At 37.4% G+C, this 14,287-nt stretch overlaps 1 protein-coding gene across 1 annotated transcript in view; it reads right to left on the bottom strand.

Moving 5' to 3' along the window:
- Positions 1-13,505, bottom strand: part of znf638 (zinc finger protein 638) — a 31,957-nt gene extending 18,452 nt beyond the window's left edge. Inside the window, exon 1 of the mRNA XM_084110016.1 lies at positions 12,699-13,505. Within this exon, the coding sequence (XP_083966142.1) occupies positions 12,699-12,820 (122 nt within the window). The 5' untranslated portion in view covers positions 12,821-13,505. The remainder of the gene's footprint in view (positions 1-12,698) is intronic.
- Between the last annotated feature and the right edge of the window lie 782 nt (positions 13,506-14,287).

Below are 14,287 nucleotides of genomic sequence, written 5' to 3'. Positions count from 1 at the left end.
ATCCTTGTCACAAGGTCAGAGATTTTAGCACATCAATGTCTCTCTCACATTTCTGCAGCTGAACCAATCTTTCTATCACACATCGACTGTCTCACCGCAGTCTTTTAAAGAAAATGTATTCAAACTAATAATGAGATTTTTTTCTTTGGTACATTTTTTTTCTTGTTTGTTAAATTACGTTCTTAATAAGACATTTAGTAAATCAATGATGTATTACCATGATGATTTTCAAAAAGCATTGCATTGTCTTCATTGTTGATTTTATGCTTTTGTAACTTGTAATTTAGTTGTGATCATGAGAAAGAGATTGGTTTGGGATGCTGGTAATGTCATTACTCAAAGAGTAACAAGAGAGCTGTTATTCGCTTTAGGTGAAATTTTATGCCAAGTGTTCTGGCTCTGTCTTAAGACTGACTAGTGACAACTTTATTTAAACCTGATAATGTCATCATGTACCACATTATTTTTAGCCTTTGCCAAACATTTAGTGATATTAATGAACAATGTTTTGTGAATATTTCCAGCTCAGTTTATTGTAAATGCTTCTTTAATGTTAAAGGGATAGTTCACCCAAAAATGAAAATTCTGTCATTAATTAACTAAGCTCAAACGTGCTGCTTAACACGAGAATGAATCTCATTGGTTCTCACACAGGTGAACATGCTTATGTGAGTTTACTAATGTTTACACGTGAATAAAAGCCTAAATTAATCTGTTCATCATATAAAGTGATCGTGTCTCCTCAGGAAAATTTGACTAAACCACTCAATTATATGGACTAAGCCTAGTTTTATGATCTCTTTATAAACTTTTTGAAGTGTCAAAGTTTATAGCTGTCAATAGAGGGACTGAAAGCTCTCAGATTTCATCTAAAAGGTCTTCATTTGTGTTCTGAAGATGAATGAAAGTCTTACGGGTTTAGAGCAACATGAGGATGACAGAATTTTCATGTTTGGGTGAACTTTAAAGAGTTTAAGTTCATATACTAGGTCTTACCTGAGATGTAGATCAAATCTTATTTTAATCACTTTCATATCTTTCATAGAAAGCCATTAGCTTTAATGGAATCTGACTGCTTTATCCAATCAAGTTTGTTTTGTGTTGTATTTTTAAGGTTATGAGGAAACCCCTTGATCCCTCTCTGTACATCATATTGCAGATCAGGCTCCATTAAGTGACCCAGAGAAGCTGTGTTATGTGGCTGACAACGTCAAACATCATGTAAAACACCTAATGCATACAGTAAGCCCCAGCAGGCTGACATATCTGATAAATCACTGAACCTGTTTTTCATGCATCTTCCTTTCTAGTGGATAGTATACACTATTATTCAAACGACTGGGATCAGTAAGGTTTAAAACAACAACACTTTTCTTTTGCAAGGACACATTACATTGATTTAAAGTGACAGTAAAGACTTTTACATTGTTACAAAAAAATCTGTTTCAAATAAATTTTGTTCTTTCGAACCTCGTATTCCTAAAATAATCCTGAAAAAAAGAGGTCACGGTTTTCTCAAAAATATTAAGCAGCAAAACTTTTTTTAACATTGATATCAATCAGCATATTAGAATGATTTCTGAAGGATCATGTAACACTGAAAGGCAGGGTAGGTGATTTGTTCCAGAAACATTTTTTGTTATGCTGATTGAAAGTCTCTTCAGATCCTAATAGCAATCACTAAGTTAAGTGGTCTAAATGTATTTAATGTATTTATCGTCTGTGGAAGGCGTAGGACCATAAAATGTTCATCCAATCATTGCGTTCGGACCAAATGCAATGATAAGATGTCCATACCTCCGCGCACCTGCTCGTGCAGACATCACACTCCATCAGCGCGTTTCATGCTCATATTTCATTCTATTTGACAAGCTTTTGAGAACTCCCAAAACAAACTCCAGACGAATTTCATTTTGGCCTGCTTTTGTTAGAAATGGCGTCACATCAGTTTGTTCTTTGATTTCGCTTGAAGTATATCGGCGCCTTTAGACATATGTCAGTCACTGTGCAGCACAACCGAAAAAGGCACCGTTTACAGTTCCTCGTGAACCAAAACAACAAGCTTATACTGTGTTCACGCCATAACTGCTGTAATTTGAAAGAGATGGAAACCTGTGATGTTATACTAGGACTCATATTTTGTGTTTCTATGTCAACGCTAACAACAATGAATCCGAAATGAATCTGCAGCAATCAGGTGGTACAACTAGATCTCTGTAAGTTGTTTACGTTCCGTATTATTGTAATGTTATGTGCTTTGAGACATGAGGTAGTTTAACGGCATCTCTCATCTCGTGATGCTTTGTGACGTGGCTTTGGAGACGCTCTGAAGGGAGGGTGGGATCTTATACTTTCAAAGCTAACTTGCTATTGCTAGCCGCTCCTAAAATTACCTACCCTATCTTGAAGACTGAGTTACGATGCTGAAAATTCAGCTTTGCATCACAGAAATTAGGTGAACGGTGGCTAACAAGTTTGATCATTATGTCATTTTTTACCATATTTCATAAAATTAACATTATTAGATTTGTGTTCCTTTCCATCAACTTGGCAAGCCCATACCTACACCCTGAGTATTTACTGTACTTGACCACATGGACAGAACTCAGTTAACCAGAAGGTCAAGCCTGAGCTGTGTTAAACCATTGATGCAAATGGTTTCTACGGTCTATTTAGGCTTATAATGCTTTTGGGAAACAAAGTCCTGAACAGTTAATTGCAGTGAAAGACACAGAATAGAATAATACTTTCACACTTACTTCTAGTCCTATTGCTCATCTCAGTTTTCCTCTCTCCCTCTTTTCGTCTCCATATCCTTCTCACTGACTCTGGTTTATGTCCAGGTCCAGCATAGTGACAGACCAAATTCATTTAAGCACCAGAGGCCAATTTCAATCAATAACAGTTTGGACACAAAGAGAGTGAGATAGAAAGCTGGCCGCGTTACAAACACTCAGACAGGAGCGACAGAAAGAAAATGAGACATGATGATAGGTGTCATTTGCACGGGACTTAGATAAACTGTTCGCCCTTTTCATCCCTTCCCCTTCAAGCATTATTGTAGTACTCGCACTAGCTGTAGCTACATTATCGACAGCTGGCATGGCACCATTTGTCCTTGTCTGGCAGGACAAATTATGTGGACAGTGAGGGGTCCCGTTAACAGACAACTAATTCAATATAACAAGAAAATGCCCCCCAGGGCTTGGGGGAATACCTAACACTCAGCGCTACAGGACAAACTCTCCCAGGAGCTCTTCAGTTCTCAAAAGGTCACGATAACATCATGTCCTCATGGCTGATGGAGCTCAGGCTACGAGTATTTTCAGTTTGCATGTAACATTCAGTTTGCATGTAATAATGTCTTATTTTAGACATCTAGGTTAAGTGTCAGATCAAAGAATAATTCACATTATATAGTGCATTCTGTTTATTATATTAAGGATCTATTATGCCATTTACAAAGTCTTGATTTTGTTTTTGAGCTCTGCTAGAATAGATTTTCATGCTTGAATGTTCAAAAAACACCGTATTTTTCACATATTTTACAGTGTTGCAGCACCTCTCTTCCCAGTCTGTCAGTAACGCTCTGGCTGCGTCTGAAATCGCATACTCTCTTGAGTAGGTACTTATTTTAAATTTAAAGTTATTACTTCACGACCAACAAAAAAGTACGTTCTATATAGGATGAGTGTGTGTAGGATGAATGTAATCTGGACGCACTGCATTTGCCATGTTGTCTTTATCATGTGATCTACCAGCGTCAGTATGTCGCTTCACTGTCAGTCACAAATCCTCTCCTGTGGCTTCATGGGACAGTAAAGTGTCCATATATGCACTTCAGAAACCGAAATTAGGTAATCCGGGTACTTTTTGCCTACTCTTTTATGATTACTGTGAATTTGGACATACTCCTTTTTTCACATACTGTTTTTCCCCTACCATATAGTTGGAAAGTATGTGCTTTCGGATGCAGCCTCTGATTAGTTAGTCTCTATGAAGCCCCTCCTTCTGAAAAGTGCAATGTGCTCTGATTGGTCGGCTTGATCAGTGTGTTGTGATTGGTCAACCACTTTAAGCGTGTTTCTTAAATGTCACGCCCCTTACCATAACCACCAGTTTCAACAACTAACTCAACCAGGCCCGCCCCTTTATTCTGTGTATGCCTTGGACAGGAATTATTTAAATGAGGAATATTGTGTGTTCGTTTCCGGAAGAAAACTCAAGACTACAATGGAGGCGTTTCAGAGAGTTCAGGAACAGTGACACTGATATAGAGAAGAATCGCCTTTGAAGTGACTTTGTGCTTTGTAACTTTGCAGACCTTTGTATGGCTGTACATGTAAGAATATTAATGTTCATTAATTTCACTGTTTTGTGCACTGTCTATGCATGGCTTTTAGCCTTGTTTTGTGGTCAGACCACATGCAGTGAATTCTGATTCATTGTGTGGCTTTCTATTGTACCACCTGTAATATTATGGTGGTTATCTGTAAGGTAGAAAGCAGAATTTTTATGTAATTAACATTATATGAACTAATGATATATTTAGATTTAATTTGTAAAACACACAGGCATTAATATACCATCCCGTTAGACATGAAACATGGTCACCTTATCATTTTTACAGTGAATTTCTGACAACCACAGCTGCTGTTTTTACATGAATTTAACAGGATTATTTTTTGCAGTGTCGGGTACCTCTATATTATGGTCTAATTAATGTTAATGTTTTGGATTGGTGGTGAATATGAAAGAACATCCCGTCAAGGCATGATTCCTATGGGTGACTACTGCTTAGCTCAAATGTGCTGACTAATGTTTTCATAATGAAAGCTTCTTTCTAGTGGGCTCTGGTTTCATCATCCCATCTGAAATGAGTTCTTTCAGCACCTCGGCACCATCTATTTCAGAGTACAGACACACACGGATAAACACTTACACACCCTCATGCAAACACAACCCCTTTAACCTTCTACCACACCCGTGATCTCAGAATTGTGCTGGCGAGGCGTTTTGTGGTAACAGTGTCCTCAGATATGTTCACAATCTTTTCTGCTGTAACTGAAAACTGCTCGTTCCTCATTTCAGCTGTCCTCATCTAACTCATTTTCTTCCAAAGTCTGTTTTAGTTCATGTGTTTGGTCATTTTTCCATCTATTGTGGTTTGTATAAAATCTCTGTTTTTTTATATTGAATAATATCGGAAATATCAAATTCCATTTAATAGGTTGATTGATTTAACAGTAGTTCCTGTAAGTACGTGAGCCATAGTCCAACAGATAATCTGTGAACACCCTGTATTTGCTCTTGAGGTTTGGGTCTGGCTGTGTTGACATGACACCCTTTAAATCAGCATTGCTTCTCTGAATTACCTTTCACAGAGTTCAAGAGAGTTTCTGGCTAGTTGACGGAACTGTCACTTGGCCTTTTGGGACAGTGCCAATGTTCATCGGACATCTTGTACATCCATTTTTATGCCTGGCAAATGTTATTTATGTGTTGCAAATTCTGCTGATTTGTCATCAAGATAATATTATCTAGCAGATATATAGATGAGGTCACTCACAAAAATGAATTCGTAGTCTTGAAAGCATCAATGAGAAAGTATTGAAAACTACATACTTTGCATCATGTGACATTGTATTCCAGAAAAGGTGTGTTTATGAATTTATGGGTTGCATTAGATTTTTTTTTTTTTAAAGAAATGAATGCATTAAATTGATCAAAAGTGACAGGAAAGACATTTAAATTGTTACAAAAGTTTTCTATTTGAAATAAAAGCTGTTTTTACACTTTCTATTGATCAAATAATCCAAGAAAAGAAATTATCCACAAAAATATTAAGCAGCACATTGATCACATGGATCATGTGACACTGAAGACTGGAGTAATGATGCTGAAAACTCAGCTTTCGCATCACAGGAGTAAATTACATTTTAAAATATATTCAGTTGTCATAATACTTCACAATATTGCTGTTTTTACTGTACTACGACAACATGTCTACTACACTTATGTGCAACTGTTAGGGCTGCAAGCCCTTAACATGCACACACACACACACACACACAATCACTGTAAACCATGCATGCCCGTAAAACATATCCAAAAACATATGTAACCTTTCTGAAGGAGGAACCTATAAATCTTGTTAAGGGGCCCAGATATAGATATCCTCTACTGACCATCTAAGGTCCTTATGGCATTAAAACTGAACCAAGGCCAATAGCCAAGGTCATGGCAACATGTGCTAAGAACATAGCAGATCAGGATATAGAATATAAATGTGTATGTGAATATGTTTTTAGTATGATTGTTTTTGTAAGGTTGTTGTTGTGACAAAGTAATGTCACTCTGTCAAAGGTGAATAAGAACTAAATAAAACTTTCTAGTATTCAGTGTCTGATAACAACTAGTACCAGGAGACTATGATTAACACATCTAATTCTGCCAATAAATCCTGCCAAGGTTGGAATAGTCTGTTCAGGCTTTCTGTCTCGTATCCCATATTTCTCTTCAGTTATATATATATATATATATATATATATATATATATATATATATATATATATATATATATATATAGGGATAATGTATAGCGAGGCGGTTGTTATAGCGAATAACAACCCCGGTCTTGAATCAGCCTGAAGGGGTTGTTATTCGCTATAACAACCGCCTCGCTATACATTATCCCGCTTATTACATGGCTACCTACAAAATAAATAAATAATTTGACACAAAATATTGATTTAAAAAGGAGTTTATTGATTTAAAAACGAATGTATTGCTTCCACTAAAGAAAATAGTCCGTTCTGCGTCCATAGCAACGCTCTGTTTTTCATGGCAACGGTGTGTTATACTTCGCAGCGGTCTGTTATCAAGAAATAACAGACCGCATTCTACATTGGAATTCAACCAAGCCATATATATATATATATATATATATTCATTCCCCTGTATAGAATCCCTCACAACAGCACAAATCTGCAAAACAGGTGTTGTCTAAAGAACACCTGTTGCAAGTAATCAAGGGCTTCATTAGTTGCACCAGGTGTGCTTGAGCTAAAACACATTAAATATCTGGCTAGGTTTGTTGAGTGTCACATTTGACTGCATGTTAGACATATGGCTAAGTCAAAAGAATGGTACAAAAAGTTAAGAGAAGATATCATCGCCCTTAAGAAAAAGGAACAGGATACTAAATGTTCCTAGAGACACCGTTTGAAGCATAGTTCGCAAGTTTTATGTCATACTCCGATCGGTCTGCGCAGCGGAAGTCGAACACACCTAATGGCTCTCTTTAAGAATAGGCCATTGAATAATTGGTTCACCCGATTGCTTCGATCAAAACGCGAATTCATTCAGAGGCGAAACCGCTGTGTGTTGCTCAGAGACGCACAACAGTTCTGCTCTGGCTTTATATGTAATACTTTCACTGGAAAAACTGAGCGGAAACAGACAATATTGTGTGTAAAATATATCACAATATCAATTTATTTATTGAACTATTGTATCGGAATGGATTACAAATGGATTAATATTATCCATCATAATATAATAACATTATTATAATATAATAAAATAGATATTAGTATCCATATCACTTGTAAATGGTAGTCAATTTAAATAGTGTCTTTTTTTAGCAGCCTGAAGAAAACCATTGTTGATTCAAGACCTAATTTGGATTACACAAAGATAGATTCATTGGTGTTACTGCCTCATAAATCTCCAGTTTTAAAAGCCTGCACTATTTTTGGACACCACAAAGGTCTGAGTTTATGTGTGAGGTCTATAGATTTGGCTATTTAGTTCACAGTAGGGTTGTTTGGATATTTTTATGCCATTTCGAAGTACACATAGAGAAAAGCAATTGCGCAAGGAAGAGGAGGGGGAATGATCTCCTGGTATTTATTTTGTCAACGTTCAATCAATGGCATAAGCCTGTGGCTGTGACCACTTCCAGAACAAACAAACCAGAGTCATAAATCTGTTTCAGATTGCATTCAGACTTTCATCAAGCCATGGGATCATCACTACAGCGTTATCAGGCCATATCACAGGACTCAATTAGGAGGCTACAGCAGATTGTCGCCTTCTAAAATACAACAGTCCACGTAATTGTTTTTAGAAGATTCCTTTGCTTAAATTTCTTCATAACTTTGAAATGATAGTCCGCTAGCAGGTGACTGATTCGTTTATGTAGTGAAGGTCATCATTCAGCATGGTTTAGCTCACCATCTTTTAAGTCATGACCCTTTGCTATGTGCTGAATTTATGAATGCAATGTGTCGTGTGTCGCCATTTTATTCGGTTTGCATTCAGCTGCTTGACACGACTGGCCCTTCAGCTCAAGGGTCTATTTGGAGCGAGCAGCATGTTGTGTTACTGCGAACCAGACAGACAGCAAGAAGACATTGTGTCCTATGCCTCGTGTGCTTTGTGAATATGTCATGAATATCTCTTTAAATACATAATTAGTTTGCTCGCAAGGCGCGTATGACGAAAATGAAGTTTTTGATGAGCATAATGATGACATTGAGAATGTAGAGGTTAATGATGATGTTTCAGCAATGATTTTGATTACGAAGATGAGGACAGTGACAATTAAAAAAATGATTTTACAAATGATGATTTTAAAATTAAAACATGATTTTACAGAATGGCATTTATAATATGTGGTGCATATCAGTCTATATCAGAGTAATTGAGGCGCTGGAATTTACAAGAATACCACAGCGGACACACTGTGGGCTTTTCCAGACAGTCTCTCTGCAGTCCCACACGACTATTATGCAAATGTCAATGTCAAAAGCCCAACTCACAGATTAGCAACAACAAGCTTCCACACAGTGCTGTGTGTTCTCTAATTGTAAGTTACAGTTACATGTCACAGTAATGCACTTACAATGAAAGTACACAGGGCAAGGACCTTAAAAAGTTTAAAAGTAGAAATACGATGCTTGTATTTTTGCTAAAGCACTTATTCAGCACATTTTTGTTATTAAGTGTGCTGTAATTTTTTCTAAATCACAACAACACTTTTTCTGCAACACTTTTTGTCTCACAAAGGATAAAGCTAGTATAGAGAATGGATGGAGGGAGGGAAGAAGGGAGGGAAGGATGGATGGATGGATGGATGGAGACAGGTATGGATAGATTGATGGATAAATGGATGGAAGAAGGGAGGGAGAGATGGATGGATGGAGGGATGGATGGATGGAGGGGAGGGGTGGATGGAGGAGGGAGGGATGGAGGAGGGAGGGATGGATGGATGGAGGGATGGATGGATGGATGAATGGAGAGATGGAGGGGAGGGGAGGGGTGGATGGAGGAGGGAGGGAGGGATGATGGATGGAGGGATTGGAGGGATGGAGGGGAGGGGAGGGGTGGATGGAGGAGGGAGGGAGGGATGATGGATGGAGGGATTGGAGGGATGGAGGGGAGGGTAGGGGTGGATGGAGGAGGGAGGGAGGGATGGAAGTTGGCTAAATCATTAGTTTTGAGATTACTTTATTAGTTGGTCAACGTTTGGTTATGCATTAACGATGTAATTGTGGGAAGAGTCTAATTTCATTTAAATAGTCCTTTACCAGTTGGATTGTCATTTAAACAGTCTGGTTAATTTCATATAGTTCATGTACCACGTATTTTCACTATGAGGTCTCTTGCTCAAACACTGACTGTCTATTTAACGTTTATTAATTGTCCCCTGGACACTGCAAAAATTATTTTCCGACTTAGTATTTTTGTATTGTTGATAGTACAAACATCAAAACATTCTCAAATCAAAATACGTTTACTTGAGAATGCTTTTGTGTGCAATGCTTTCCCATTCCCTCGCAAAACCTTTGTGTTCCCCCGAAAAACTTTGCATTCGCTGGCAAAGAACTCAAAAGGTTCAAAATTTCTTGGGGAAACAAAAGCATTGACTTAAAGTCCCCCTGTAGTCAATAATTTTATCCCTTAAAACTCATCTTTGATCATCAAATGACATATTTAAACGCTTTTTCCTGTAAAAATAATTTCTTCATGCCTTAAAATAGCTTGAATATTACTCTACACCCTTGTCACATTTAGTATACGTGGATCCATGAATATGTAAATTAGTCCCCACCTCCACTCACTCACACCAGCTCTGAATACCTGATCCACTCTGTCAACTTTACTATAGTAAACGCTACACAATGGCAAATGGAAATATTCATTTATTTCAGTCATATATGTTTGAACTAGAAGAAAGAAAAGAAAGAGTGAATTATACAGGCTCGTCTACAAGTCGATGTATCAGAATGGTAATGCATTTTATGTATCGCTCTCTACGTCAGACACACAATGGTAATTAAAATGATTAGCCTTTGGCTTGACTTTTATCAAACAGCTAATAATGTGTTGCTAATGTTGCATGAACCATGTTCCCGTTCGCCATCTCAGAGTCGGACAGCTGCCTTCTAACAATCAGTATCCTTAGAAACACTTTGAACTAATATACATCATATATAATTCACCCACTATATTGCTAGATGTACACAATTTTTTATATCAACAGAAAATAGAAGATAACCTGGCTTCTCTTGAGACTCCCCTGCTTTGCAGCATAGTTAATGATACAGTAAAGCCTGCCCCTCTTGTGACGGGATTGGTTACATTTGTGACGTCAGAAACACCAGTGATTTCAAAACCGCAAATTTTAGACTGAATTTGGTTCACTTCAGTTTTAAGGAGAAAATACTCAGCAATGGTGCTGACTGATGAATTTGCACATGGTTTGTCTTAAAGCATATTAAAAACACCACATAGACATATAAAACAACATTAAAAACTTTATTTGCACCACAGGGGGTCTTTAATATTTTTTTCCCATCTCATGTTTTTCCCCACCACCATTTCCCTTTAGGGGCTCCATACTTATCTGTTCATCTTTTATTAATAAAAATATGTTAGTTTGCTCATCTTTAGAGTATCAGAGTCAGTTTTTGTTATAGCAGAGCTGTCCCAGACAGCAGAGGAAGATTCATTGTTAGTGTGAGGAATAAGGGAGGAGAAGAGGATGTGAATTGGAGAGAGAACAACAAAATCCTTTCATCCACAGATCAGGGGGAGAGGTTACATCAACCAGCTCAATCGGGACAAAGGAGAACATACCAAAGCAACAATCAGTCCATAATCATTGTACTTTTATAAGAAGTCATGGCAAATACTGCTTTAAATTAAACCTACAATACCTACATATTAACAGAATAATGTCGATTCTTGTTCTGTTTGGATTGCATCTTTCAGTCAGTTTAATGTGGGAGATCCTGTATGTGTAATAATATCTGAACCAGTGTTAATCTGGGCTGAGTGACGAGAGGAATGTGACATGAAGTAAGCAACAGTATCCTCTATCATGTGATCAAGAGAATGAAGCTAGGCCACAAATGTAAAGTTATGAAGCTCGCAAGAAAACAGAGAAACCTTTCATGTCCTCATCTGGGGGGTAGAGAGTATTGGGGGGTGGAGGTGTCTTAAATATGTCTCCAATTACGTACATGGCAAAATAATTTATTTTAAAAACAAGGTCACTAGTAACAATTTTTAGTGTACTGGATATATATTAAAACAATTACCATGCTGACTTTGGCATTATAGTACAGGGGTAAAAACTCATGTTGGTTCGAGAGTTCAAGAGTATATTTTATACATGATAATGACATTCCTTTGCATAGCAAACTGCAGACACAACAGCTGCTGTTCCCTGCAGGCAGCGGAAAACCAAACCCTTGAGCTTATTTTTTCATGCTAGTTGGTATAAGGACTTTTATAAATTAATACAACATGGATTATATAATTAGACTATTGCCATCAGGGGATACTGACTCACACAAAAGGAATGAAACCAGACGTGACTAGTCTATGATTATAGATGCCTTTACCAGCACAAACGTGTTTTGATTTGATGTGGCATTGCCAAAAAACCCTTTACTTAAATCTTATTCATGTTAATGCTAATTCTTTTCGTAGAACTACACAGTAGAAAATCATATTAATGAATAGAGGTTTATATATATATATATATATAAACATAAAAACAAGATACTGAACATGCAACTGAATAACTGCATGAGACATTATGACTTGTTTTTATGGATTGGATCTTGAATAAAAGTGTATTTTGTTCTACCGCACTGGAAAACTTTTAAGTGAAAAAATCAAGACAAAATGCACTTGTATGAAAGATACATTCTCTGAAAACAAGCCTCGATATTTATGCAGTGCTGCTCTTTGAGTGAATTTACCTCGTTTTACGGATTTTAAGTTTTTTTTTTTTTTTTAGTGTAGGGAAATAGTCTCTGAAACCGATTTATAAAGTTCTTCTGCCTTGTATTTTTAGAAAGTCAATCGATTCATGTCAACATATAAAGTTTAGGACAAGACATAACAAAAAACAGGCACATGAGCGTGGCACAAACTGCAACAAATCTCACATCCAAGACATGTTAGCGAATTAAACAGCATAAGATGGGAGAAAACACAAATTACTTTTCTTAACATTTCTTTTTTTTTCTCTCTGTTTCAGGTCCAAAGTTTCAAGCCACACATTTTTAGACACAAATAGCACCTAATTGCTGAATCTTGATCGGCTCCTACCATGAAATAAACCACAACTGATCCAGAATCAGAATAAAAAGTTGGTTTTAAAACACATCTCCACTTACCTATTTGGGGCATTTGGCTGGGAGAAGAGAGCCAGGCTATTGACCTGTTTGTTGACATTGTTACTTATGATAGCATTTGCTGCGCCATCTTGGGAATTTAGTTTCTTATTGCTCTTTACCATGTCTTCTGCCCCAGAAAAGCTGAACGGATGGCAACTGTGCTCCTGTAGCACTCACACCTGCTCTGGGCTACAAAGAGACCTTAAAATCCACAAATAAACCAACCCACAGGAATACAGAGTCTGAGATTCACAAAGGCTTTCAGAAGGATGGAAAAGTGTCTAATTGATTATAGTTGAAGGACATTGATGAGGAATCAACACATGATGGGATTGCTGGTTGTTGCGGATGGTCTTAGGATGATGAATTTGTTGCTGATCCGTACCTGGAGTTGCAAACAGGGAATTGTTGCTACACAAGTTATCTGGTGCAGGGGTAATAAATAAGCGCTGAGATTAACGGGTCACAAAAAGGCAAAAAAGTTGTCCCAAAATAATCAAACCGTCCGAAAGATGATACCAGAGCTAGAAGATTTTCATTTGACATACATCGTATACATCTTCACCAAAAATGTTGAGAAAATCAAGCCCGTTAACAAAAACACACTTTCATATGCTGCAAATACTCCTAAAAAAGGAAAGAGTCAGAAACAGAAAAACTTTAGTATCGGCTTCTCCATCCTAGTTGTCTTCTCTGACAGCTATTAAAGATCAGACTGGGATTGCTAAGGGTGTCCTGGGATTTCAAGCCACACAGTTTCTGCCAGCCGGATCAGTCAGCTGGTGTAGCTGAACCACAGTGTCACATGCCGGACGTCTGTAGGGAGGGGAGAAAAGAGAGATCTAGAGGGGGAAAAGAGAGAGAGAGAGAGAGAGGGGGGGGGGGGGGGTATGGCATTTCCCTCTCTCCTTACTTGGTAGCAAAGGGTCATTTAAAGAGACATTCCTTCCTTCTATATCCTGTGCCTTCATTTACATCTCCTGCCCCTTTCCTCTCTGTCTCTTTTTTCTCGCTCTTATAGCTAACTGCTGACCCCATGTGTTGGCTCATTTCCCTTGCAGACTTTCATTTATATGTTCTTAAGACCTCCCATGGGAGTAATTTGAACTATTGAATTAAAATATCCTACCGGTTAAGATTAACACTACTCCATTTCCTTTCCAGGCCTTGAGACCATGTCACTTGTCCTTTATAATGTCAAACATCAGATTCGAGATCTGAATCTGGAATCATGGTCAAAGGATTGTGATAGACAGACAGACAGACAGACAGACAGACAGATAGATAGATAGATAGATAGATAGATAGATAGATAGATAGATAGATAGATAGATAGATAGATAGATAGATGATAGATAGATAGATAGATAGATAGATAGATAGACAGACAGCTAGACAGACAGACAGATAGATAGATAGATAGATAGATAGATAGATAGATAGATAGATAGATAGATAGATAGACAGACAGACAGAAAGATAGATAGATAGATAACAGACAGACAGACAGACAGATAGATAGATAGATAGACAGACAGACAGACAGAAAGATAGATAGATAGATAGATAGATAGATAGATAGATAGATA

Source organism: Abramis brama (assembly GCF_963993115.1).
Source record: "Abramis brama genome assembly, chromosome: 3".
In the NCBI taxonomy this organism is placed as follows: Eukaryota; Metazoa; Chordata; class Actinopteri; order Cypriniformes; family Leuciscidae; genus Abramis; species Abramis brama.
This window is presented reverse-complemented; position numbering and strand designations above follow the sequence as displayed.